Source organism: Saimiri boliviensis, chromosome 21 (genome assembly GCF_048565385.1).
Source record: "Saimiri boliviensis isolate mSaiBol1 chromosome 21, mSaiBol1.pri, whole genome shotgun sequence".
NCBI lineage: Eukaryota > Metazoa > Chordata > Mammalia > Primates > Cebidae > Saimiri > Saimiri boliviensis.
This window is the reverse complement of record NC_133469.1, coordinates 13,423,430-13,447,345: the sequence shown is the minus strand read 5'-3', so window position 1 is coordinate 13,447,345 and position 23,916 is coordinate 13,423,430. Positions and strand designations below refer to the sequence as shown.

The 23,916-nt window shown below is 55.9% G+C and overlaps 1 protein-coding gene across 11 annotated transcripts in view; it reads left to right on the top strand.

The window, feature by feature from the left end:
* The window catches only part of TRIOBP (TRIO and F-actin binding protein), a 73,902-nt gene extending 51,646 nt beyond the window's left edge, over positions 1-22,256 (top strand). For 5 of the 11 annotated variants that reach the window (XM_039463033.2, XM_074391114.1, XM_074391118.1 and 2 more), the window contains 13 exons: positions 2,089-2,145; positions 4,947-5,054; positions 5,171-5,260; positions 5,622-5,731; positions 7,653-8,178; positions 9,186-9,296; positions 15,907-16,054; positions 17,270-17,372; positions 17,918-18,077; positions 18,152-18,265; positions 19,537-19,623; positions 20,466-20,629; positions 21,592-22,256. In XM_039463033.2, the coding sequence (XP_039318967.2) occupies positions 2,089-2,145; positions 4,947-5,054; positions 5,171-5,260; positions 5,622-5,731; positions 7,653-8,178; positions 9,186-9,296; positions 15,907-16,054; positions 17,270-17,372; positions 17,918-18,077; positions 18,152-18,265; positions 19,537-19,623; positions 20,466-20,627 (1,776 nt within the window). In that variant the 3' untranslated portion in view covers positions 20,628-20,629; positions 21,592-22,256. Of the gene's footprint in view, positions 1-2,088; positions 2,146-4,946; positions 5,055-5,170; positions 5,261-5,621; positions 5,732-7,652; positions 8,179-9,185; positions 9,297-9,448; positions 16,055-17,269; positions 17,373-17,917; positions 18,078-18,151; positions 18,266-19,536; positions 19,624-20,465; positions 20,630-21,591 lie in introns of those variants that run through there. The other 6 variants (XM_074391122.1, XM_074391113.1, XM_074391115.1 and 3 more) reach the window with 3 other exon arrangements.
* The last annotated feature ends 1,660 nt before the right edge of the window (positions 22,257-23,916 follow it).

Genomic DNA, 23,916 nt, shown 5'->3' with positions numbered 1-23,916 from the left:
TTGGGAGGCCTAGGTGGGCAGATCACTTGAGCCCAGGAGTTCGAGACCAACCTGGGAAACGGGGAGACCCCATCTTTACCAAAAAAAAAAAAAAATTAGTGAGCATGATGGAGTGTATATGTCATCCCAGCTACTTAGAAGCTGAGGTGGAAGGGCCACTTGATCCCGGGAGGTTAAGGCTGCAGTGAGCTGTGATTGCATCACCACACTCCAAAATGGGCAGCAGAGCAGGGCCGTGTCTCAACAAAACAAAACTCACATCGGTGACCTCCTAATCCCAAGGTCACTGTGTCATGGCGTGCCTGACATGGTGTGTGATGTGTCTGTACTGGGCTCTGGAGCATCACCAGGCTTCTCCTTGTACGGACACGTTCAGTCCTGTCGGAAGCTGCAGGAGGAAAGGACTGCCCCGTCATTTGCCACATCAGGCAGCCAGGACTCAGAAAGGAGCTGTGATGTAGGAAGGTCACGGCAGCTCCACTTCCCAGGCAGCCCTAGACGTTCCATCCTTCCTGCCCCTGATCTCCCAGCCCTGGCCCAGGGACTTTCGTCCGGGCCCGCTCAGTGGCGCCAGCTCTGTGGGCCCAGGAAGCCTGGCTCCTCCAGGCTAGGTAGGGGTTGGGGAGACTGCCCATAAAGCACAGGAATTTAGACCAGGGGGATAGAAGAGGGTAGATATTTCCTCAGCAAGTTTTTCGTGAGCCTTGCTGTGCTCAGGTCCCCTCCCCTGCAAGGCCCTGGGGCCACAGGAGATCCCATACTGAATGAAAGTAGAGCCAGGTGTGGTCACCAGTCTTCAGTCTTAGCTTAGGGTCACCCTGGGCAGCCTCTGTCTCAGGTGGAAGACGGTGGGCATTTGAGAGCAGCGGGACAGATGCAGCCCAGAGGTTCTCAGCTCTGAGCAGAGCCTGTGTCTCTCCCTTAGAGGCATGCAGGGAGGGGCTGGGATACCATGCTACTGGGGCCGCCCACCATGGCTGTGGGGGGTTCTGGATCTTCAGCTGCCCCAAGCCCCCCTTGGTCCACTCCCTCTACCTGAGAAGGGACTCTGTGGGAGGAGGGTGGGTCAGGAGAGGTGGCCAGACACAAGGTGGCTCTGGTTTCCAGCTGCCACTGTCACCACCCACCCCACTGAGCCATGCCACTCGCTCTCTGCACGCAACCAGACACCTTGGCCTAGTGAGGCCTTGATGTAGGTGCTGATAGGTAGGCTTAGAGCTATGGCAACAGGTGGCCACCTCCTCCCAGCTGGTGGCAGGAGCTGAGACCGCAGAGGGACCAGGACTTAGATGACAGAGGTCTCCCCAGCAGGCAGGGAGGGTCTGGTGGTTGGCACCCACCAGATGGGCATGGGGAGAAAAATGCTGGGATGAGCAACTTCTTTAAGCCTGGGTGGGGGTGCCTGGCACGGCCCCCATGGAACATGCTACAGCTGGCAGCCCCCAGACTCCGGGGCTGTGCCCCTCTGGGCAGCACCCAGAAGGTAGGGCTCGCTGGGACTGACGTACCTTAGCTTTCCAAAGAGATCTGGGGGGGACCAGAGGGTTCCTGACCCCAGCCTGCGACTGGCTCTACCTCCCATAGTCTCCTGGAGCCAAGGGAAGGGCAGGACTGGTGGGGCCCATGGGGCAGGCTAGGCAGAAACATGAGGTGTGGTCCCCTCAGGCCACCTGGTCCTCATCAGAGGGAGGAACTGGACAGTTTGCGCAGTGCCGCTGGTCTGGGCCGCCCTCTGAGCTCTAAGGAGGTCTCTTTACAGGCGGAGTCCTCCCAGCCCCTCTCTCCCACTCTTGGCTGAGGGGTGGGCTGGAGGGAGGGCCCTGGGACATCTGGGTGAGCGTGCCACCCGCCCAGTCCAACTTCTCAGCTCTCCAAGTGCCGCTATCAGGAAAGGGGCTAGGTCTGCCTCAGTGGCTGGAGAGCCTGCTTGGACCTGGGGGTTACCTCGGCCCTTAGCCCTTTTGGCTGGCTTCCTAGGAGCTCCATCCCACAGGACTTGGAGGCAGGGTGGGTGCAGCATGTCCCCCTCACCAACCCCCATCAGCTTCCTGCTGGCCCCGACTCACCTCCCTCCTCCTCTCCCCACAGCCCGATCTGCTCAACTTCAAGAAGGGATGGATGTCAATCTTGGATGAGCCTGGAGAGGTAGGAGGACCAAGGGGGGCCGGGAGGAGGCTGGCTTGTGCTGATGTCCGGCAGCCCAGGAGGCTGAGCTGTCCCTGGCTTCTGGGGGTGGGGTGGGGGTGGGGGTCAGGTCTGGTGTGAGAACCCTGGGGGCAGGTGCTGCCCATCAGACTTCTGCCTCCTGGAGCAGTCTGCAGTGTGTAAAAGGGACCAGGGTGGGGGCCGTCTAGCCCCTCACGCCCAGTGCCCCATCCCTTGATCTCATCAAGAGCCTCTTGGCCCTCCCACCTCAGTAGGAGCCTGGCTGGGAGTCGAGGGTCTTGGGTGGAAAGGCTGATGGAAGTTGTCTGGCCCGAGACACAGATTCCTAAAGCCTGGGCTGAAGGGGCGGGGCTCAGGGCACAGGTGCTGGAGTTTCACCCACCTGGAGCCCCACTAGTTGGGGTTGAGTCACAGCCTCCTCTAGGCCTCAGTGGCCACATCTGTAACATGAGCATAATTGATAATGACAATTCTTTCCACGTGGATAACAAGGTCACAGAGATCAAGCGTGTAGAGGTGCCAACAGCCCCTGGCACTTACTGTGGGCTCAGCTAAAGACCCTTCCCTTCCTGTGGCATATGTGTCCTTGGAACCAGTAGGGACAGTGGCCGTTTCCCAGCTCTGTTCTTTTGGCTGCCAGGCTGGCTCCCTGCCCGCCCTGCCTGGGCGGGAGCGTCTCCCCACCCCGGCCCTGCATGCGCCTACCGCTCCGGTCTGCGTGCAGCCTGCATGCCAGGGAGGGCTCCGAGCCAGAGGGGATTTCATTGTGTTTCCGGCCCACATGTTTTATTCCCTCCAGCCCACAGCCTTCCTTACCCGTTGCCTGCCCGCCGCCCCTGGCGGCTGCTCTCTAGGCTCACACAAAGGCTGGCACCTGGCCAGTGACCCCTTCCCGGCCTCCCCACCCAGGGTCCCCGGAGGGCAGAGGGATTACGGGCCCCACCCAGAGCTGGCCATTACTCATCCTCTATCACAGGGTTCTGGAATGTCCGAGCTGGAAGGGCCCTGGGAGTTCAGCCAGCTCAACCCCTTGGTGCACAGACAGGAGACAGGCGCACGAGGGTGTCAGTCTCTTCCAGGCCTAGGAGCACGTGGGGCTGAGAACTCAGCACACCTGAGGCCCACGGAGTTCCACCCAGCTTCCATCTCAGACCGTCGTAGGCTAGGCCTGGAAAAGCTAAAGAAGCCACTTGGCATGGAGCTCCTGTCCTACTTTACAGAGAGGCAGTTGAGGTCTGCAGTAGCAACTCAGTTCACTCAATGAGAGCAGAATGGTTCTAAGAGACCCGGCCTCCCAGAACAAACCCAATGACTTGGTGTCCATGCCCGTGCCAAGGGCCATGACAGCCATACATACAAGAGAGGGTCAGGCACCTCTTACCTCACCGGAAGGTGTAGGGACTTCTTTTTTTTCGAGACAGAGTCTTGTTCTGTCACCCAGGCTGGAGTGCAGTGGCTCAATCTTGGCTCACTGCCACCTCCAGCTCCCATGAAGGACTGATGCCAGGCATAGGGACTTCTTATAGCTCTCCTTTATGGGTCAGAAGACTGCAGCTCAGAGAAGTGGAGACACTTGCCTACAGGCACACAGCAAGCAAGGGAGCTCTTGGGTGCTAAACCTTGTTTCTCAGGGAGGCAATGTGGAAAGAAGTAGAAAGTGTCATCCTTGCATGCCCCCTGAAAACTCACCGTCTTCTTGAGGAGAGAAAACTAAGTACTTGAAACACCCAACAGCACAGACAGGGCTTGGTGATGCGAGGAAACCCCGGGAGGGCTGGGGACCGGGTGACATGCACTGACCCTGGCAGTAGGCGGGCCAAGACCGGGATTACAGTGGAGTATGGAGAATCCCAGAGGCGGGCTGGGCTTGGCATAATATTGGGCTGTTCTGGCGCCCCCACCCCTTTCCTACATGTCCTGCCAATCTAACCCCGAGCTGGAGCAGAGACAGGCAGTGCAGGAATGCACCCAATCACAAATCCTAAACGTACAGGTTAGTGTGCTCTCACCTGCTGCACATGTGGGCAGCCAGCCTGCAGATCAAGAGGCAGACTGTGTGGCCGGGTGCGATGGCTCAGGCCGATAATCCCAGCACTTCAGGAGGCCGAGTTGAGCAGATCACCTGAGGTCAGGAGTTTGAGAGCAGTCTGGCCAACACGGTGAAACCCTGTCTCTATTAAAAATACCAAAAATTAGCCAGGGGCAGTGGTAGGTGCCTGTAATCCCAGCTACTCAGGAGACTGAGGAGAATTGCTTGAACCTGGGAGGCAGAGGTTGCAGTGAGCTGAGATCGCACAGACTGCACTCCAGCCTGGGCAACAAAAGCGAAACTCCATCTCAAAAAAACAAAAAAAGCAGATTGTGCCTGGCACTCACTCCTACCCCTACCCCAGGGCTCCATCCAGTCCTACGCCCGGAGGGACTGTTGTCCCTGACCGTGGTGATGATCTGGGGAATATGGAAAAAGACATGAAGTCCTGGCCCCACTGAGTCCCTGACTTGCTTACACAAGTCATCACCCCTCCCTGTCTGCACTGGGTCTGGGGTGCCCGCGGAGCCTTGGTCATCTTAAAAAGGGCTCCAAGAAGGAAAGGGAGGGGAAGCCAGCCCATTTCACAGATGCTGCCCCTGAAGCTCAGAGAGGAAATGGAGGGGCCAGGTCTCAACTCAGCATTTCCTGCTTCCGCACCCCTCCTGTGTGCAGCACAGTCAGTTTGGCAGCCACCCAGGACACCTGTCCAATCGCACACACTGGCTCTCTCGTTCTACCCTCCTTGCAGCCTCCCTCCCCCTCGCTCACCACCACCTCTACTTCGCAGTGGAAGAAGCATTGGTTTGTGCTGACAGATTCAAGCCTCAAATATTACAGAGACTCCACTGCTGAGGAGGTGAGCTCAGGGATGTACTGATGAACCCCCAGAAGGGCTTGGGGTGGCCTGGCTGGGGTCAGTGGGGTGGGTCACGCCAGGGCCCATGTGGACCGTAGTGGGCCCTCCTGCTCCAGGCAGATGAGCTGGACGGCGAGATCGACCTGCGCTCCTGCACGGACGTCACTGAGTATGCGGTGCAGCGCAACTACGGCTTCCAGATCCACGTGAGCCTGCGTGCAGCTTGGGGGCTGGTGGTGGGCAGCATGGCTGGAGGCCCCTGGGAGAGTTTTTGGTATTGAACATGGCTCACCATGGAGGCCAGATCCCTGTCACTCATTTACCCAGAGACTCTGTCCTCAGAGCCAGACAGAGCTGTGATGCCAACACTTAGCGTATGTGGAAAGACGTTGGAGCCAGCAGGGCTCCTCCTGGGCCAATGGAAGGGAGGTTTTGTACCCCGTGCCCACCCCAGAGTCAAGACCTTAGACACCTCCTGGGAAGGAAGAGTCAGCCCCCCCGGGATCCATGGTGGGGAGGGAGATGGGGCTGGCCATGTGGCAACCAACCTGTGCGGTGGCCTTACAGACCAAGGATGCTGTCTATACCTTGTCGGCCATGACCTCAGGCATCCGGCGGAACTGGATTGAGGCTCTGAGAAAGACCGTGCGTCCAACCTCAGCCCCAGATGTCACCAAGTACGTACTAAGCTGGACTGGGGCCGTGGGGAAAGCACTTGGCCTTCCATCCCTGAGCAGGTTTCTACTGAGGGCTTTGCCTTCTGGGCCCTCGTTTCCCTATCCACGTGGGAAGAGAGCAGTGAGCATTCTTGGCATCATCCTGAAATACACTGAGGGTGAGAGGTTTGATCTGCCTCCTCACATGTGCTGGATGGGGCCCTTTCTCTTTGAAGGAGATCCTGTGAGTCAGAAGCCCCTGGTAGAGGGCTGTTCTGTCTCTGCCATGGGGGCTGTGTCTAACCCTGTGTTGGAAAGGGGTGGCTAAGTAGTTTGGCATCGGCACCCATGCCTCCTGGGATGGAGAGCCCACTCCCTCTGGAGGCTGCCACGGGCATTGGGGCAGGAGAGCTGAGTTACCTAGTGGCAGAGCCCCCCACAGTATAAACCCCAGATGGCCATGGTGGGCTGGGACTTGGAGCTGCTGGGCAGTGGGAACAGAGTGTGGTATTTTTAAAATTTAATTTAATTTAATTTTTTTTTGAGACTGAGTCTTGCTCTGTCGCCAGGCTGGAGTGCAGTGACGTGATCTTGGCTCACTGCCACCTCCTTCTCCTGGATTCAAGCGATTCTCCTGCCTCAGCTTCCTGAGTAGCTGGGACTACAGGCACATACCACCATGCCCGGCTAATTTTTGTATTTTAGTAGAGGTGGGGTTGCACCATGGCCAGGCTGGTCTCAATCTCCTGACCTCATGATCTGCCCGCCTCGGCCTCCTAAAGTGCTGGGATTACAGGCGTGAGCCACTGCGCTCAACCCAGAGTGTGGTGTTAAACGGAGCTGGGCTGTGTGTGGTGGCTCACACCTGTAATCCCAGTGCTTTGGGAGACTGAGATGGGACGATCACTTGAGTGCAGGAGTTCAAGATCAGCCTGGGCAACATATGAAACTTCATCTCTACTTAAAAATACAAAAATTAGCTGGGCACGGTGGCGCACACCTGTAATCCCAGCTACTTGGGAGGCTGAGGCAGGAGAAATGCTTGAACCTGGGAGGCAGAAGTTGCAGTGAGCCGAGAGCGTGCCATTGCACTCCAGCCTGGGCAACAGAGCGAGATTCCGTCTCAAAAAAAAAATAGAAATTGCTATAGATGCTCAGAGTCTCTACAGCTTGTGCTCTGTGCACCCCGAGGTCCCTGCCTTCAGCCCATCAGCAGTGACTGTGGGCACCCCCATTACCACTCTGAGCCTCGGGAACCCAGGCCATTGTCTCCTGCAGCAACTCACTGATCACCATTGGCAGAAAGCCTTCTGCCTGCTTTCCATGCTCGCCCACCCAGTCCTCACATCCATCTTTCGAGAGGTGGTGCTGTCCCACGTTACAGATGAGGTCACTGAAGCTCAGAGAGGGCAATGAGGCCAGTGTGGTGGCACACACCTGTAATCCCAGTGCTTTGGGAGGATGAGGTGGGAGGATCACATGAACTCAGGAGTTCGAGACCAGCCTGGGCAATATATTGAGACCCCCATCTCTACCAAAAATTTAAAAAATTAGCTGGGCACGGTGGTGCATGAGTATAGTCCCAGCTACTCTGGAGGCTGAGGCAGGAAGATCACTTGAGCTAAAGAGTCTAAGGCTGTAGTGAACTATGATCTCACTGCTCTACTTCAGCCAGGGCAAGAGGCCCTGTCCCTTGAGAAACCTGCAAGAAGAGGGGGCAAGGGAAGCCAGGTGACCTGGCGGGCCCCTGGGATGTCAAGTGGTGGAGCTGGGATGTTCCCGGGGTCTGTTAGCCAGGAAGCTCAGGTCAGGCTGCTTCCTTCCCTGGGGTCTGTCTCCAGCCCCTGGCACAGGGCCTGGCACACAGGTGTCACTCCAGAAGAGTTCGTTGTGGGACTGAGTGGGAGAGGACCCACCTGACGTGGCTCTGCTGGTGCCCTAGGCTCTCGGACTCTAATAAGGAGAATGCGCTACACAGCTACAGCACCCAGAAGGGCCCCCTGAAGGCAGGGCAGCAGCGGGCAGGCTCTGAGGTCATCAGCCGAGGTGGCCCTCGGAAGGCGGACGGGCAGTGGCAGGCCCTGGACTACGTGGAGCTCTCCCCGCTGACCCAGGCCTCCCCGCAGCGGGCCCGCACCTCGGCCCGTGCTCCCGACCGCCTGGCCAAGCAGGAGGAGCTGGAGCGGGACCTGGCCCAGCGCTCCGAGGAGCGGCGCAAGTGGTTCGAGGCCACAGACAGCAGGGCCCCAGAGGTGCCCGCTGGTGAGGGGCCACGCCGGGGCCTGGGTGCCCCCCTGACTGAGGACCAGCAGAGCCGGCTCAGTGAGGAGATCGAGAAGAAGTGGCAGGAGCTGGAGAAGCTGCCTCTGCGGGAGAATAAGCGGGTGCCACTCACTGCCCTGCTCAACCAGAGCCGTGGAGAGTGCCGGGGGCCCCAAAGTGACAGCCATGAGGCACTGGAGAAAGAGGTAGGCCCCACGGCCGGCTCTCTAGGAGGCCCCTCGCCCCTGCGCCCCTCCAGTCCCTGCGTCCATGCCCTGGCATTTGTCTTGCACTCCTACAGGGATGGAGAGCTCACCCCTGATCTGCTGTGAGTGTATACCCTCCACTCCTGTGAACAAGAATCTTCTTCCTTAGATCTTAGTAGTTTGGTTTGGTTTTTTTTGTTTGTTTGTTTTTCCCCTAGTTCTGCCCTTAGCGACCACAGAGAAGTGAAGTGGGAAAAGAAGGGAGAGACCTGCCAGGCACAATGGCTCACACCTGTAATCCTAACACTTTGGGAGGCCAAGGTGGGAGGATCACTTGAGCCCAGGAGTTCACGACCAGTTTGTGCAACGTGGTGAAACTCCACGTCTACAAAAAATACAAAATCTAGCTGGGTGTGCTGGTGCACACCTGTCGTCTAGCTACTTGGGAGGCCGAGGTGGGAGGATGCCTGGAGCCCAGGAGGCAAGTTTGCGGTGAGCCAAGATCAAGCCGCTGCACTCTAGCGTGGGCAGTAGAGCCAGACCTTGTCTTAAATTAAAAAGAAGAAGACGGGAGAGACCGTTAAATTGTGTTTATTATCTTCTGTGCATGGCTTCTCTGCCTGCACCGACTCATGGAATCCTCACAGCAGCCTCCACTCTTAGGGTGGACCTTAGCAGTTTTACTCACAGGAAAACTGAGGCTCAAAGATGTTTCCTCTGTCACCTACATGATGTGTAAATATCTGTGACCACAGTTTCCTGTTCCCAACCCTGTCTAGTCTTCTCTGGGCCAAGGCTCTCCCAGGTGATTGACCGCCCAGCCTGTCCCCTGGCCCCATCTCACTCCAGGGCTGCTTGCCCCTCTTTCAGACCCTGAGCCATTCCTAAGCCTCCCAGGGACGCTGGGCTTGCAGCCGTGTGGAGCTGGCAGCCTGTGGGCTCCCCACTGCCTTCCACCAGCCCTGCCCCGGCTTCCAGGCCCCACTGATCACCCTCCTCCCTCATAGGTTCAGGCTCTTCGGGCCCAGCTGGAGGCATGGCGTCTCCAAGGGGAGGCTCCTCAGAGTATACCGAGATCCCAGGAGGACGGCCCCATCCCCCCTGGCTACATCTCACAGGTAAGGCTGGGGGCCTGTTTTTTGTGGGGAAGGGGCAGGTTTCTGATTGCAGTGTTATCAGAAAACAGCCGAGATTTTGGGAGCCCTTCCTGTGTGTGCTGAAACCCGTGTGAGGCATTTGACATGCGTCATCTCATTTAATCTCCCCACAGCTGGTGGGCCTGATCACGGTGCCCATTTTACAGACAAGGCCACTGAGCTCTGAGAGGCTGTGACTTGCCTGAGGTCACCCTGCCTGCAGGTGTCAAAGGTGGGATTTGAGCCAGGGTCCAGCTAACTGCAGAGCCTGTGAGTCCCCGTGTGACCCTCTGCACTCGGACCCTTCCCCCAGGGAAGTGGGGACCAGTGGCCCCAAGAGTCACTCCCTGAACACAGGGAAATCCTCCGAGGCCCACCAGGCCGAGGCCCCCCACAGGAGGTCTGCAGGACCGGAGGGAGTCTCCACTGGCCCTCAGAATGCACCATCTGCCTAGGATAGTGGTTCTTAACTGGGTCCATTTTGTCCCCCTTGGGGACATTTGGCTGTGTCTGGGAACAATTTTGGTTGTCACAACTAGGACAAACTATCTAGAAAAAAAGTGTGTGTATACCTATGTAAGTTTATTATAAATTTTACCAATAAAAACAATGTTTAGTACCCAGTTTACCAATATATAATTTTATTGTGAATTCCATATAGCAAATGGATTTTTCTCAGAATGCTCTCAGTGATTTTTTCCATACTCTTGTATCCACAACTAATTAACAAACAGGTTGTTTCAGCATGTATACTGGTTGACACTTTTCTCTATGGTAATGAGTAAGATGATGAGACATTTGTCAAAACTTTACTGGTCCAGGTTGTGCATGACTTCTTTGCTAAATCTGATAGTCGTTTTTTATTAAGAATATCTGAGAATAGGCCGGGCGCGGTGGCTCAAGCCTGTAATCCCAGCACTGTGGGAGGCCGAGGCGGGTGGATCACGAGGTCGAGAGATCGAGACCATCCTGGTCAACATGGTGAAACCCCGTCTCTACTAAAAATACAAAAAATTAGCTGGGCATGGTGGCTCGTGCCTGTAATCCCAGCTACTCAGGAGGCTGAGGCAGGAGAATTGCCTGAACCCAGGAGGCGGAGGTTGCGATGAGCCGAGATCGCGCCATTGCACTCCAGCCTGGGTAACGAGCGAAACTCCGCCTCAAAAAAAAAAAAAAAAAAAGAATATCTGAGAATATCCTATTGTGAATATTTTTGCAATTCTTTGTTCTATTTACAATATAATGGTGATAGCTGTGACACACTTTTAAGTTCAGTCTGCGTTATTAGCATTTTCTTATCACTTAAGCTTAAGTCTAGACAGTCAACCAAACAATAAATCAAGCCCTGCCGTGTATCGTTTACCAATTCCATGGTGTGAATACTCCCACTGTGGCTGATGCTGCGTTACCAGCATGAAGTCCCTGGACACAGAGTTGGGAAGAGATGTCAGATCATTCTGTAGGATTTCCACCACACAGATACAGTAGATGTGACTGACCCCAAGAGCACACATAATAAAACAGTGAAATAATTGGAAATTAATAAATTTGAGTATCCATTACCTTGTCTTTAATGTAGTTAATGATAAGTATATAAATTTAATTTTTAATGGCTGTGCTTAACAGCTACATCACAGAATTCCTAAAAATTTGACAATCAACTGTCTGCAGTCAGCATACCATAACCTAAAGTAGAAAAGAAGGCTGAGATACAGGCCCCAGGCAGGAGGAGCCTTCTAGAAGTTTCCAAGGGGAGGTCACATGAGGGGGCTCTCAGGAAGGTATTGTCTGGGGCTTGAGAAAAAAGGCTGGTTGGTGCCTATCGTGGAGGCCTCCAGCTAAGACTTAGAAGCTCTGGCCAGGCATGGTGGCTCATGCCGGTAATCCCAGCACTTTGGGAGTTTGAGGTGGGCAGATCACTTGAGGTCAAATTTTCGAGACCAGCCTGGTCAACAGGGTGAAACCCCCTCTCTGCTAAGAAAAAAAAAACAAAAGTTAGCAGGGCGTGGTGGTGTGCACCTGTAATCCCAGCTACTCTGGGGGCTGAGGCAGAATTGTTTGAACCCGGAAGGCAGAGGTTGCAGTGAGCTGAGATCCTGCCACTGCACTCCAGCCTGGGTGACAGTGAGAATCTATCTTTTATATATATAAAGCTCACTCCATAGACTTTTGGAAGTTTAGGGTCAGGCAGTGACGTCAGGAAAGTGATGTCGGAGTGGAAGGGGCTGGGAGAAGGCGCTAGGTTAGTGGCTATAGGAGGGTGAATGTCAGGGGTCTGGAGGAAGGAGAATTCAGGACTGGATGACCAGATCTGTGGAAGACAGAGATGCCTTCGGGGGCCCTGAGGCTGGGGCTGCTCCTGCAAGGAAGCCCAGAGACCATGCCGGGGCAGAGTAGTGGATGGAGGTTCCACTGATGGAGGAGCAGGCATAGGAGTAGGGGTGGGACACAGAGGGTGAACCTGGGGGCTTACCCTGTCCTGGGGAGGGGCAGGTGAGAGGCCAGTGTTGTGTGCTGTAGCCCCTCCCTGGGGCAGAGAAGGGAGTTAGGGGCCCAGCACCCTAGATGAGGCAGGTGAGAGGACCTCAGAAAGCCCAACCACGGGGCTTTCACATGCACTCTGTTCTAAGGCGCTCCAGGGCTTGCTTTCTGGGTGGGTGGGGCTGGGGCCCATTTGTACCCACCTATAATCAGAGCAGCTTCATTTTTCTCCATTTTATTTTAATTTTTTTAGAGATGAGGTCTCTCCGTTACCCAGGCCGCAGTGCAGTGCACAATCATGGCTCACTGCAGCCTTGAACTCTAGGGCTCAAGCAGTCTTCCCACCTCAGCCTCCTGAGTAGGAACTACAGGTACACACCACCATGCCTGGTTAATTAAAAAACTGTTTTTGTAGAGAAAGGTCTCACTGTGTTGCCTAAACTGGTCTTAAACTCCTGGGCTCAAGTGATTCTTCCACTTTGGCCTCCCGAAGTGCTGGGAGTACAGGTGTGAACACTGCACCAGCCCGTCTTTGTCCATTTTACTCACAGAGCCAGCTTTCGATTTCCTTTGGATAAAGGCTCTGCCACTACAGGGAAGTCTGAAAGGCACTGCTGTGGCTTCTCAGCTTACAGGTGGGAAAACTGAGGCCCACAGAAGGGTGTGATCTTTGAGCTGTGGGCAGACCTGTGTCTGGAATCCAGGCGTTCTGGTCCCCACATGCCCCACATGACACCACAGGCTGTCAGCATTTTATCCCGTTACAGTGGCCTGGGCAGGGGGAGCAGGTGGGAGGGGAGAAGGGAGTAATCGAGAAATAGAGCTGAAGACCAGGCAGGTGGAGGAGTGACGCCAGATGCGGAGGGCGTCAATCAGAGAAAAGTCATCTGTGTCGCCCTCAGGCATGGGAGGAGGCAGCTGGAAACTCAGTGGACCTGGAGGAGTGACAGCTGGGGAGGGATTCCCCAGCTGGTGTCTCAGGCTGAGTGGGTGCCCTTCCTTCAGGGCTTGGGGGCTTGCCGCTGTGGGACAGCTGTTGGGTGGTCTGGGGCTTCACCCACTGGATGTCTGATAAAGAGGACCCTTCCCCACTGTTGTGGTGGGTGACAGAGGCATTTCTTTACCTATTTTGATATGCATGTTAGAGGCAGCAGCCAGAATCAGGACACCTTGGGCCACTCAGGAAGGTAGGTCACAGAGCATTCCCTGGCCACCTAGGAGTCCCTCTTCATCAGCTGGGTCCCACCTCCTGATGTCAGCCCCTGCACCCCTGAGCTGCCAGGTCTGCCTGCCTGATCTGGCCCTTTTCAGAAGCCCAGTCCCCGGCCCCACGTTGCTGGGCTCCCCACTGGTGGGTATGGCTGGCATACGGTCTCCCTCTGCACAAGGTTCCTGTCCCGTACCCAGGGAGCCAAGGGGGCTGGTCCTGTGAGGCCTGCTTTACAGATGCCGAGACTGGAGCTCAGAGGGGCGAGGGGCTTGTTCAGGTTCACTCTGAGATGCAGCCAGGATGAGGACCCCCCCTCTGAGGTCCAAAGCCATGTTCTGTTGTCCCAAGCCGGGAGACATATAGAGGGCAGGGACAGAAGTCAGGGACAGCCACCACTGTTTCCAGTTGAAGCTCTTGGCCCTCACCCTTCTATCATAGCATCCCCTGCAGCCCAGGTGAGGCTGCCGGAGAGGCAGGGAGGTGGCCTGTGTTGGGGGGAGACAGCCCCTCATCTGGCCCTCTGTGCCTCAGTTTCTGCCTCAGTTTCTTCCCTGGCTCTTCTTCCCCTTCCCTTTTTAATTACCTTAAGCATTTTTTAAATTATTTAAAAAACATGTTTACATTTTCAAAAATAATTCAAACGAATTGAAAGATTAGAAATCAACACCCTCGGCCGGGCGCGGTGGCTCAAGCCTGTAATCCCAGCACTTTGGGAGGCCAAGGCGGGTGGATCACGAGGTCAAGAGATCGAGATCATCCTGGTCAACATGGTGAAACCCCGTCTCTACCAAAAATACAAAAAATTAGCTGGGCATGGCGGCGCGTGCCTGTAATCCCAGCTACTCAGGAGGCTGAGGCAGGAGAATTGCCCGAACCCAGGAGGCGGAGGTTGCGGTGAGCCGAGATCGCGCCATTGCACTCCAGCCTGGGTCACAAGAGCGAAACTCCGTCTCAAAAAAAAAAAAAAAAGAAAGAAATCAACACCCTCACACTCCTTCCACTGCCATCTGCCACCCCGGGGTCACATCGGGTGGCTGCTGCCGCCTTGCCTGCCTCTCAGTTTCCTGTGTCAGCTGTAACCGGTCACCACAGCTGCCTAAATAATGCACATGCATTACCTCGCGCTTCTGCAGGCGAGAAGGCTAACATGGGTCTTGCCACCCTGCAGCCGAGGCGGGACTGTGTTCCTCTGCAGGTGCCCCTGCATCCCTTCTGGTGGCTGCCCAGGTCCCTTGGCTCTTGGCCCCTTCCTTCATCTTCAAAGCCTGCAGAAGAGAAGTTGAGTCCTCCCGTCACGTCACTCTGACCATCCCTTCCTGGTCACACCTCCCTTGAACTCTTTGTTGCTGCCCCTTCGTCCACTTTTAAGGACCCTTGGGATTACACTGGGCTCCAGGGATAATCTGGGATAATCTCCCGATTTTAAGGTCAGCTGATTAGCAACCTTAATTCCCTCAGCAGTCTGAATTCCTCTATGCCACGTAACATGACAGTCCCAGATCCTGGGAGTAGGATGTGGGCAACTTTGGGGGTCTGTCATTCTGCCCCCCACAATCTCCTCCCTACCTTTTCTGTGTTTTTGTGTCCAAGGACTGGGACGGACAGGTCTGCACATTTGTTCCCGTGAGTGAGATCATACCACGCATGTCAGAAGCCAGCTTTACCGGATTGGGGGTCTTTTTCCATAGCATCCACATAAAAACTCTGTCTAGGCCGGGCGTGGTGACTCACGCCTGTAATCCCAGCACTTTAGGAGGCCAAGGTGGGTGGATCATGAAGTCAGGAGTTCAAGACCAGCCTGGCCAACATGATGAAACCTTGTCTCTACTAAAAATACAAAAATTAGTCGGGCCTGGTGGTGGTTGCCTGTAATCCCAGCTACTTGAGAGACTGAGGCAGAAGAATCGCTTAAACCCAGGAGGCAGAGACTACAGTGAACCGAGATCATGCCACTGCACTCCAGCCTGGCCAACAGAGCGAGACTCCATCAAAAAAAAAAAAAAAAAGTAAAGCTCGATCCCATCATTTATTCCAGAGTTCCCCTGATAGGCATTTAGATTGTTTCCAGTTTTCATCTGTTACCAACCTTGCCGTAGGGAAGAAATATCCTTGTTCCAGGAGTGTCTGTACACATGTGACTTTCTGTGGGATCAGAAAAGGAGTGGGCCTGCTAGGTCAGCCAGTGGGGTCTCAAAATGTGATGATGCCACCCGACCACCCCCCTCACACACACCGTCACGGCGGACACTCCCAGTAGTGGGTATTACTAGTCTTTGAGATACTTGCCCATCTTGTCTACTAAGCATTATTTTGCATTATGTCATCAGTTTCAGCTCATTTTCTGAGCACCTGCCACATGTCAGGCCCTGGCCTAGACCCTGGGGACTGCACCAGTCAGGTGTTCTCAGTCTTCAGGGAACTTATGGTTTGGCAGAAGCAGAACATTTTGAGGCAGGGGAGAGGCTGCCCAGAGACAGACCTAGGAGAGACATTTAAACTGGGTTGCAGGTCAGTAAATTCCCCAGGGAGGTAAAGTTGCCAAAAAAGTGTTCCAGGCAGTGGGAATAGCATGAGCTAAAAGCTCAGAGGTGTGAACGTGCTGCAACCATAACTACAAGGTTGCTTGGCGGGAAGGACTGGGGATGAGACCGCAAACGTCAGCCATGGGAGCAGGGACTTGACTCTGTGGGAGAGGGAGTCCCTGGAGGGCTTGAGGCAGGAGCGACAAGGCGAGGTTTGTGAACGAGGAGCCATGGGGTGGCGGGTGGAGCAGCAGTAGGTGCAGGCTGGAGGTGCCAGGGCCCAGGAAGAGGTGGTGCGCCTGCCCCTGGGCCTTCTCTGGAGTCTGGGAAAGGGCCAGAGGAACAGGCAGCCCCTGACACCCTGGCCTCCGGCCCGCAGGAGGCATGTGAGCGCAGCCTGGCAGAGATGGAGTTCTCACACCAGCAGGTGATGGAGGAGCTGCAGCGGCACCACGAGCGAGAACTGCAGCGACTACAGCAGGAGAAGGAGTGGCTCCTGGCCGAGGAGACAGCAGCCACGGCCTCAGGTGTGGACCCTGGGTGGGGCACAGTGGGCCGAGCCCTCAGCCTCCCCACTGAGGCTCCTCCTGGCCAAATTAGGGAGGATTTTATCAAATAAGAGGTAGGGGTCTCAGTGCCGCATTTGGGGTAAGGGTCAGCAGGGGTTGGAAGCCCCCAGAACTGGCCTGTAGCCCCTACTTGAAAAGGTGAAACTGAGGCAGAAAAGATACACTCCCAGCCAGGTGTGGTGGTTCACGCCTGTAATCCGAGCACTTTGGAAGGCCAAGGTGGGCAGATCGCCTGAGGTCGGGAGTTAAAGACCAGCCTGGCCAACATGGTGAAACCCCATCTCTACTAAAAATACAAAAATTAGCAGGGCATAATGGCACACACCTGTAGTCCTAGCTACTCAGGAGGCTGAGGCAGGAGAATCTCTTGAACCCAGGAGATGGAGGCTGGAGTGAGCTGAGATCGCGCCACTGCACTCCAGCCTGGGTGACAGAGCAAGACTCCATCCAAAAAAACAAACCAAAAAAAAGAATTATGAGAAACTTACAATGTTCAGAAGTTTTGGATCTTAGAATTGTGGATAAAACTATGGATGTGGCTTGTTTAATCCTCACAACAACCCTGAGTGGGAAAAAAGCCTTGGTCTTGGTCCTTAGGCGCTCACAAGTCTGAGGATAAAGCCAGAAGGAGCTAATGTTGGGGCATTTACCCCGAGCCATGCTTTGTTCTAAATGCTTCACACACATCTTCCAATAACCTCATGGGGAAATGTACTTTGTTATCCCTGTTTTCCAGATAAGGGACCTGAGGCATGAGGGGTTAAGTCGCCTGTGCAAAGTCACATAGATTTATGCCGACTCTGGAACCTGAGCTGTTGACCACAAGGCTGGGCAAAGCAGATAGGCCTTGTTTGAGAGGCCTCTGAGTCTGCAGGGAGGGTGTACTGTGTGGGGTCCTACCCAGAAATCACTAGAACAGGAGGTACCAGTGGTCAGACACTGAGGTCTCTCCAGCAGGGTCCATCCAACAGGATTATCTTCCCTTAATAGATGGGCTCAAAGCCACTCAGTTTATGACACAGCCTGGGCTGCTCTGGACTCCTGGTTCAGTGCTCTTTGCACACCGCTCCTTGGTCCTGTCTCCACCGGTACATGTGGCACCTCAGAGCAGGTGGCACTTGGTGCTGCTGACCCCCCTCCAGTCTCTCTTGTGCCTCTCTGCCCTGCTTCCAGCCATTGAAGCCATGAAGAAGGCCTACCAGGAAGAGCTGAGCCGAGAGCTGAGCAAAACACGGAGTCTCCAGCAGGGCCCAGATGGCCTCCGGAAGCAGCACCAGTAAGATGATGCCGGGCCCAGCTGCCCACCCTAATGGTTACGAAGTGAGGAACTTTGCTGAGACTCCTTGGCAGAGGACACATCAGTTTGCCCCTAGCTGAGATTCCTGCACCGGTCTCATGGATGCAAGAAACAGAAGGAGAAAGTCCTCAGGCAGACCCCATGCCAGTCCTCACAGACAGCTCTTCAGGCGCCTTCTTGTCTTGGCTGGTCCAGCCTTCACCCACCTCTTCAGCCCTTTAGTCTCCCCTAGAGCTGGACTGCAATGTCACTGTTGACCAGTATGTCCCTGCCCCAGAGCACAGTATTGGAATGTTGAGGCTTCAGGGGCTTTAAAGATATGCTCCTCCAAGCCACTCTCTGTCATGGGGGAACACCTGCAATCCAGAGAGGCTGTCACTGGCTCACAGCCCCACAGCAGGCTGAAGGCAAACCTAGAGAGGGAAGCCCCGAGTTCTGGGGTGCTTTGAGTCTGCCATGACCGGACTCCAGGCTTGGCAGGGGCAGGATAACCCATGCCATCCTTTGCTCCTCCTCTGGGGCAGGTCAGATGTGGACGCACTGAAGCGGGAGCTGCAGGTGCTATCTGAGCAGTACTCACAGAAGTGCCTAGAGATCGGGGCGCTGACTCGGCAGGCTGAGGAGCGCGAGCACACCTTGCGCCGCTGCCAGCAGGAGGGCCAGGAGCTGCTACGCCACAACCAGGTGGGCCTGGCTCCAGGTTGGGGGAATGTGGGTGGGTCCCGGCACCCCTACCCTGACCACTGTGCCCCTCCCAGGAGCTGCATGCCCGCCTGTCAGAGGAGATAGACCGGCTGCGCAGCTTCATCGCCTCGCAGGGCATGGGCAACGGCTGCGGGCGCAGCAACGAGCGGAGCTCCTGTGAGCTAGAGGTGAGTGCCCACACTAGCGCCAGGCAGCCCAGTGGTTCTTGGGGCCCACAGGCTGGGTATCACCTGCTACGGGAACTCCAAGTCCCCCAGTGGCTGGGCCAGCCTAACTCGGCCAGAACATCTACTGTGCATCCAGTTGCCAGAATTCTGCTCTCCCACCTGGGTTGTGTCGCCTGCCTGCCGTGTACCGCAGCCAGTCACTCCACCTTTCTGAGTCCCAGTAGCTCATCTGTAAAATGGCCCTAGCACCTCCCTTACTGGGAAGTATTGGGGTAAGAAAATATGTGCGTGTGTGATCCCAGGATCACTCTAGTATTTTATTTTATTTTAGACAGAGTCTCACTTGGTCACCCAGGCTGAAGTGCAGTGGCACGATCTCAGCTCACTGAAATTTCTGCCACCCCGGCTCAAGTGATTCTCCTGCCTCAGCCTCCCCAGTAGCTGAGATTACAAGCCCTCACCACCACACCCAGCTAATTTTTTTTATATGTTTGGTGGAGATAGGGTTTCACTATGCTGGCCAGGGTGGTCTCGAACTCCTGACCTCAAGTGATCCGCCTGCCTCAGCCTCCCAAAATGCTGGGATTACAGGCATGAGCTACCACACCCAACCTTGGTATTTTATTTCTTAACACCTAGGTGAGACTCACCCTCTGCCTAGAACTTCTGGAAGTCCTTTTGGTCTGTTAACTCATCTAATCTTCCCGACAGCTGCATACGTTGGCTACTGTTACTGTCCGCATTTACAGATGAGACAGACACGGGGAGGGCACGTACCTTCCCAAAGCTTGCACAGCTGGCCTGGGACTTGAAGCAGGCAGTCTGGCTCCCGTCTGAGCCTTTAAGCCTCCCCAGTCCTGGCTGAACTTGTCTCTTCCTTGGTCAAGTCAGCAGCACCTGGCCCTCAGGGTTGGGAGGGGTTAGTGAGGTGGCCTGTGGGGTGACCCGGCTGCTCAGGTTTATGTAGGGCTTCTTTTCTTCTTCCTCACCCCAGAGGTGAGAGCGTGGTGCTGCATGAGGGGCTGCAGCAGAGTTGACCGCGAGAATAGCCACTCACACAGGCTGGACAGGGGTGAGAGTAAAGGAAGGGAAAGCAGGGGAATCAGAGAGGGCTTCCTGGAGGAGTCCGACTCCAGGATGTCCAGGGTTTGGGTGCGGATAGGGACTGCATTCTAGGGGCCTGAGGCAGAGAGAAGGCAGGCTGCAGGGCGCTGTGGGCCAGGGCAGCCCTGGCTTCTGGCCCTGGGTCAGCCTGGCACCTATGTCCCCAGGTGCTGCTTCGAGTAAAGGAGAATGAGCTCCAGTACCTGAAGAAGGAGGTGCAGTGCCTCCGCGACGAGCTCCGGCTGATGCAGGAGGTAGGTCCTGCCACTGCGCGTGGGGCCGTGGGGGCCTCGAGCCACCCGGGTGCCATCCTGTGAGCACCTGCCCTGTGCCAAGCCCTCCACTTGCCTCATCCTTCCTCAGGCTCTCCTGTGCCTCTCCCATGTAGATGTCATCATCCCCATTCACTGACAGGGAAACTGAGGCTAAGAATGGGGAAGTGACTTGCCCAAGGCCATCCTTGCTTCTATTTATTTAGCATTATTCAATTTATTGATGATTATTGAGCACCTACTAGGTCCCAGGCACTGCGCTAGGTGCTGGGAAGACAGATATGAACAAAATAGCCCCAGATCTCTGCGGTGTGGACCTTGCACTCAAGTGAGAATAGCCACATTGCTAGGAGTTGGGAGTGTCAGGGTTCAGCCCAGGTGGGAATCTGCAGCCCACCTGGCCCACCCTTGGCTGCTATGTCCCTGCCTGGTGCTGTCAGTTTGGGGCGGGAAGTGGACTCTGTAAGCATGTTTCAGCCAGAACATGTTTACCGTGCTTGAAGAACAGCTGGCACGAACTCACGGGAAGGGCCCGAGCACCCGGCCAGGCTGACCTGGTTCTCATCCCAGCCACTCACTGCTCTTCGTTCTTAGGCAAAATCTCCTCCCAAACAGGATGAGGATGCCAATGATGCCTGTGTCCCTGGGTGGTACCAGGGGGGTGGGAGGGGTAAGACCAAGACCAGAGCCACCTGGGGGAGCCACCTGGATGTATGAAGCAAGGGGGCTCCAGGGAGGTCTGGCTGCTGGTGCTGCCCAGGTGCCAGGTGGGCCGGGCTGGAGGGAGAGGCTTCATTCCCTCACAGCCTCCTCCTGCCGCGCAGGACAAGCGCTTCACCTCGGGAAAGTACCAGGACGTCTACGTGGAGCTGAGCCACATCAAGACGCGGTCGGAACGGGAGATCGAGCAGCTGAAGGAGCACCTGCGCCTTGCCATGGCCGCCCTGCAGGAGAAGGAGGCCGTGCGCAACAGCCTGGCTGAGTAGAGGTGGGTGCCGAGGCGTGCACCCTGCAGGCTGGGCAGGGGCTGAGGCTCTCCCACACCCAGGACTCCCTGGGCCACCCCAGCCAGGGCACTTCCTTCTCCTGGCCTCCAATTCCCGTTCTGTGAAAGGGACCATGAAGCCAGCAACACGAGGTTGTCGCTGAGATCCCATCAGCCCCGGGCCGCAGGCTGCCTCATCTGCTTGAGCCTGTTCTCCCAGAGCTGGGCAGCGCAGTGCGGAGCCACAGCCGGCTCAGCGCACACCCGCCTCGGGGCTGGAGGCACGTGTAACGCTCACCCACAGTGAGCCTCCACCCACCTCACACTCGGACACTGCGCACCGAGGCGGGGCCTCTGTCCTGGTTAGTCTTAACTGATTCTGGACTTAGCGGGGCTCGAAGTGGTTTTGTTCGTTTGTTTTGAGACAGGATCTTGCTCTGTCACCCAGGCTGGAGTGCAGTAATGCAGTCACAGCTTGCTGCAGCCTCAACCTCCTGGGCTTAAGGGATCCTCCCACCTCAGCCTCCCGAGTGGCTGGGACCTCAGGCCCCCACCACCATGCCCAGATAATTTTTGTACTTTTTTATAGGCAGGGTTTCGCCCTGTCTCCCAGGCTGATCTCAAACTCCTGGGCTCAAGCAGTCCACCTGCCTCAGCCTCCCAAAGTTCTGGGATTACAGGCGTGAGCTGCTGCACCTGCACAAAGTGTTTTATTTTTGCTTTTTCAACATCACATCTACCTGAAACGTCCTCTTTCTGACAAGTCCCCATGGACTTCTTAAGACACAGGAGAGGCCACTCTGTGGCCGAGCTACTTGGGAAGGAGCCGGGAAGAGCAGATCTGGCTGCACCCTCAGGACTGCAAGGCGGCAGTGGAAGGACCCAGTCACCACGCTCGCCTGGCCTGCGGGTGGCCTCGCAGCCTCTCAGCCCAGGCCTCAGCCCTGCCACACCTTGTCTTTCAGGTCCTGCCCAGCTGCAGACCCTCCAGCCTGGAGGAGCAGCCACCCTCCTTCCCTGCTGGATGGAAGTCCAAAGCCAAGCTTTCTTCCCACCCTCTGTGGGCCACACATGCACTCGCACCCACCAAACACACACACAGACACACACGGACACACACACACACTGCGTATCTGAGCGCGCCCCTCGCACTGGGTCTTGCACCTTCTTCAGGATTTTATATGTGAAAAGATTTTTATATAGATTTTTTTCCTTTTTTTCCAAAACACTTTATACTTTAAAAAAAGCAAAAAGCAATTCCTGGTGGCTGTGTGCCTCCAACCCTGGTCCCCCGCTCTGTCTCCAGCCACCCTCTTCTTGGGCTTCTGGGCTGGTGTCCCTGACCCAGGGGTCTGGCGGAGGCCCAGGCAGCAGCGGCCACAGCGAGCTGTCTCTGCAGGGGAGAGGCAGGAGCCCACCACCCTCTTCCCACCCTACCTCCTACTAACACTTCCTGCCCCACATGGCCCATACTGTGGGGCTCGGGACAGAGGGAGCCAGCAGCCGGCCTCATGGCCCCACAGCCTCCTCTGAGGCCATGCCATGCAAAAGGTGTTTCTCTCCTGCTCCCTGAACCTCTTAACTTAATAAAACGTTCCAGCAGCTCTGGTGTCCTAGATGGCTGACAAAACCAGAACAGATACTGGGGTTTCTTGAAGTGGCTTCCCCACTCACACCCTACCCACACCCCACCCACCCTAAAGCAGTGGCCTCCGGGCTTTTGAGCGTGGGGCCTCCCTGAGCAAGCACTGTGACACCCCCAGTGTGGCTTGCAGGCCAGTGGCAGCTGGGAGCGGGTGACATAGCAAGTCCAGCCCCACCCCGGCCCATTTAACCAGCGTCTGCATTTTCACAGGCTGCCCGAGTGATTGACGGTGACCCTTGAAGTCTGAGGAGCCCTGGGGTAGGGCACAGGGCCCAGGCCTGAGGGAGAGGCCTGGAGCTGAGACTGGCCCTGACCATGACCTTGCGCAAGTCATACCCCTCTCTGAGCCTCAGTTTTCTTCTCCATCAAATGGGTGTTTTTCTTTCAGTTCCAGTCCTCCCCTGAGGCTTTGCTCTGAGGTCATGCCCAAACCTGGGCAGGGGTAAGGTCAGGGGTTGTGGCCACTCCAGGCCCAGGCCCAGTGGGCTGGAGCCCTCACCATGGCCAGCTGTGCTGATTATGGTCACATGGAGCTGGGAAGAGGTTCCATTTCTGAGACCTACAGAAACTGGCCACATCCAGTAGGGGTGGCTGTGAGGACCCAGAGGAGACCCCAACCCCTCCTGCAGGTGGAAGTGCCTTTGGAAGCAGCTTTTTTTTTTTTTTTTTTTTTTTTTGAGACGGAGGTTTCGCGTTACCCAGGCTGGAGTGCAATGGCGCGATCTCGGCTCACCGCAACCTCCGCCTCCTGGGTTCAAGCAATTCTCCTGCCTCAGCCTCCTGAGTGGCTGGGATTACAGGCACGTGCCACCATGCCCAGCTAATTTTTAGTATTTTTAGTAGAGACGGGGTTTCACCATGTTGACCAGGATGGTCTCGATCTCTTGTCCTCGTGATCCACCCGCCTCGGCCTCCCAAAGTGCTGGGATTACAGGCTTGAGCCACCGCGCCCGGCCGGAAGCAGCTTTGAAAGATGACTCTTCCAGATGGAAGGATCAGGAAGGGCCTTCCATGCGGAGGCAGGAGCAGGAGCAAGTGTCCCTGGTGTGTTCAGGGAGTGACCCACAGGAGAGTGACCTCGTGGAGTGGGCGGAAGTTGCTTCCCATTCCCTTGCCAGGGATTGGTTCAGGAATGGACAAGGGATGCAGTTCCAGTAAAATGTGGGGGAAGTCTTGGGAGCAGGGCGGAGGGGCATCTGGGAAGGGTGTCCTTGGTCTTAAAAAGGGGCACAAGAGGCTGGGCGAGGTGGCTCACACCTGCAATCCCAGCACTTTGTGAGGCCAAGTCAGGGGGATCACCTGAGGTCAGTTAAGACCAGCTTGGCCAACACGGTGAAACCCCATCTCTACAAAAATTACAAAAAGTTAGCCAGACGTGGTACCAAGCTCCTGTGATCCCAGCTACTTGGGAGGCTGAGGCGAAGAATCACTTTAACTCAGGCAGTAGAGGTTGCAGTGATCTGAGATCGCGCCACTGCACTCCAGCCTAAGCAAAGAGTTTTGCTCTTTGCAACAAGAGCAAAATTCCGTCTCAAAAAAAACGGTGGGGAGGAGGCAAAAGGAGGGGACCCCTCTCTTCTGGCCTCACCGCCATCTGGCCTCGTCAATGGCTGAAAAAGTCAGAGCAGAAGAAAGAGCCAAGACC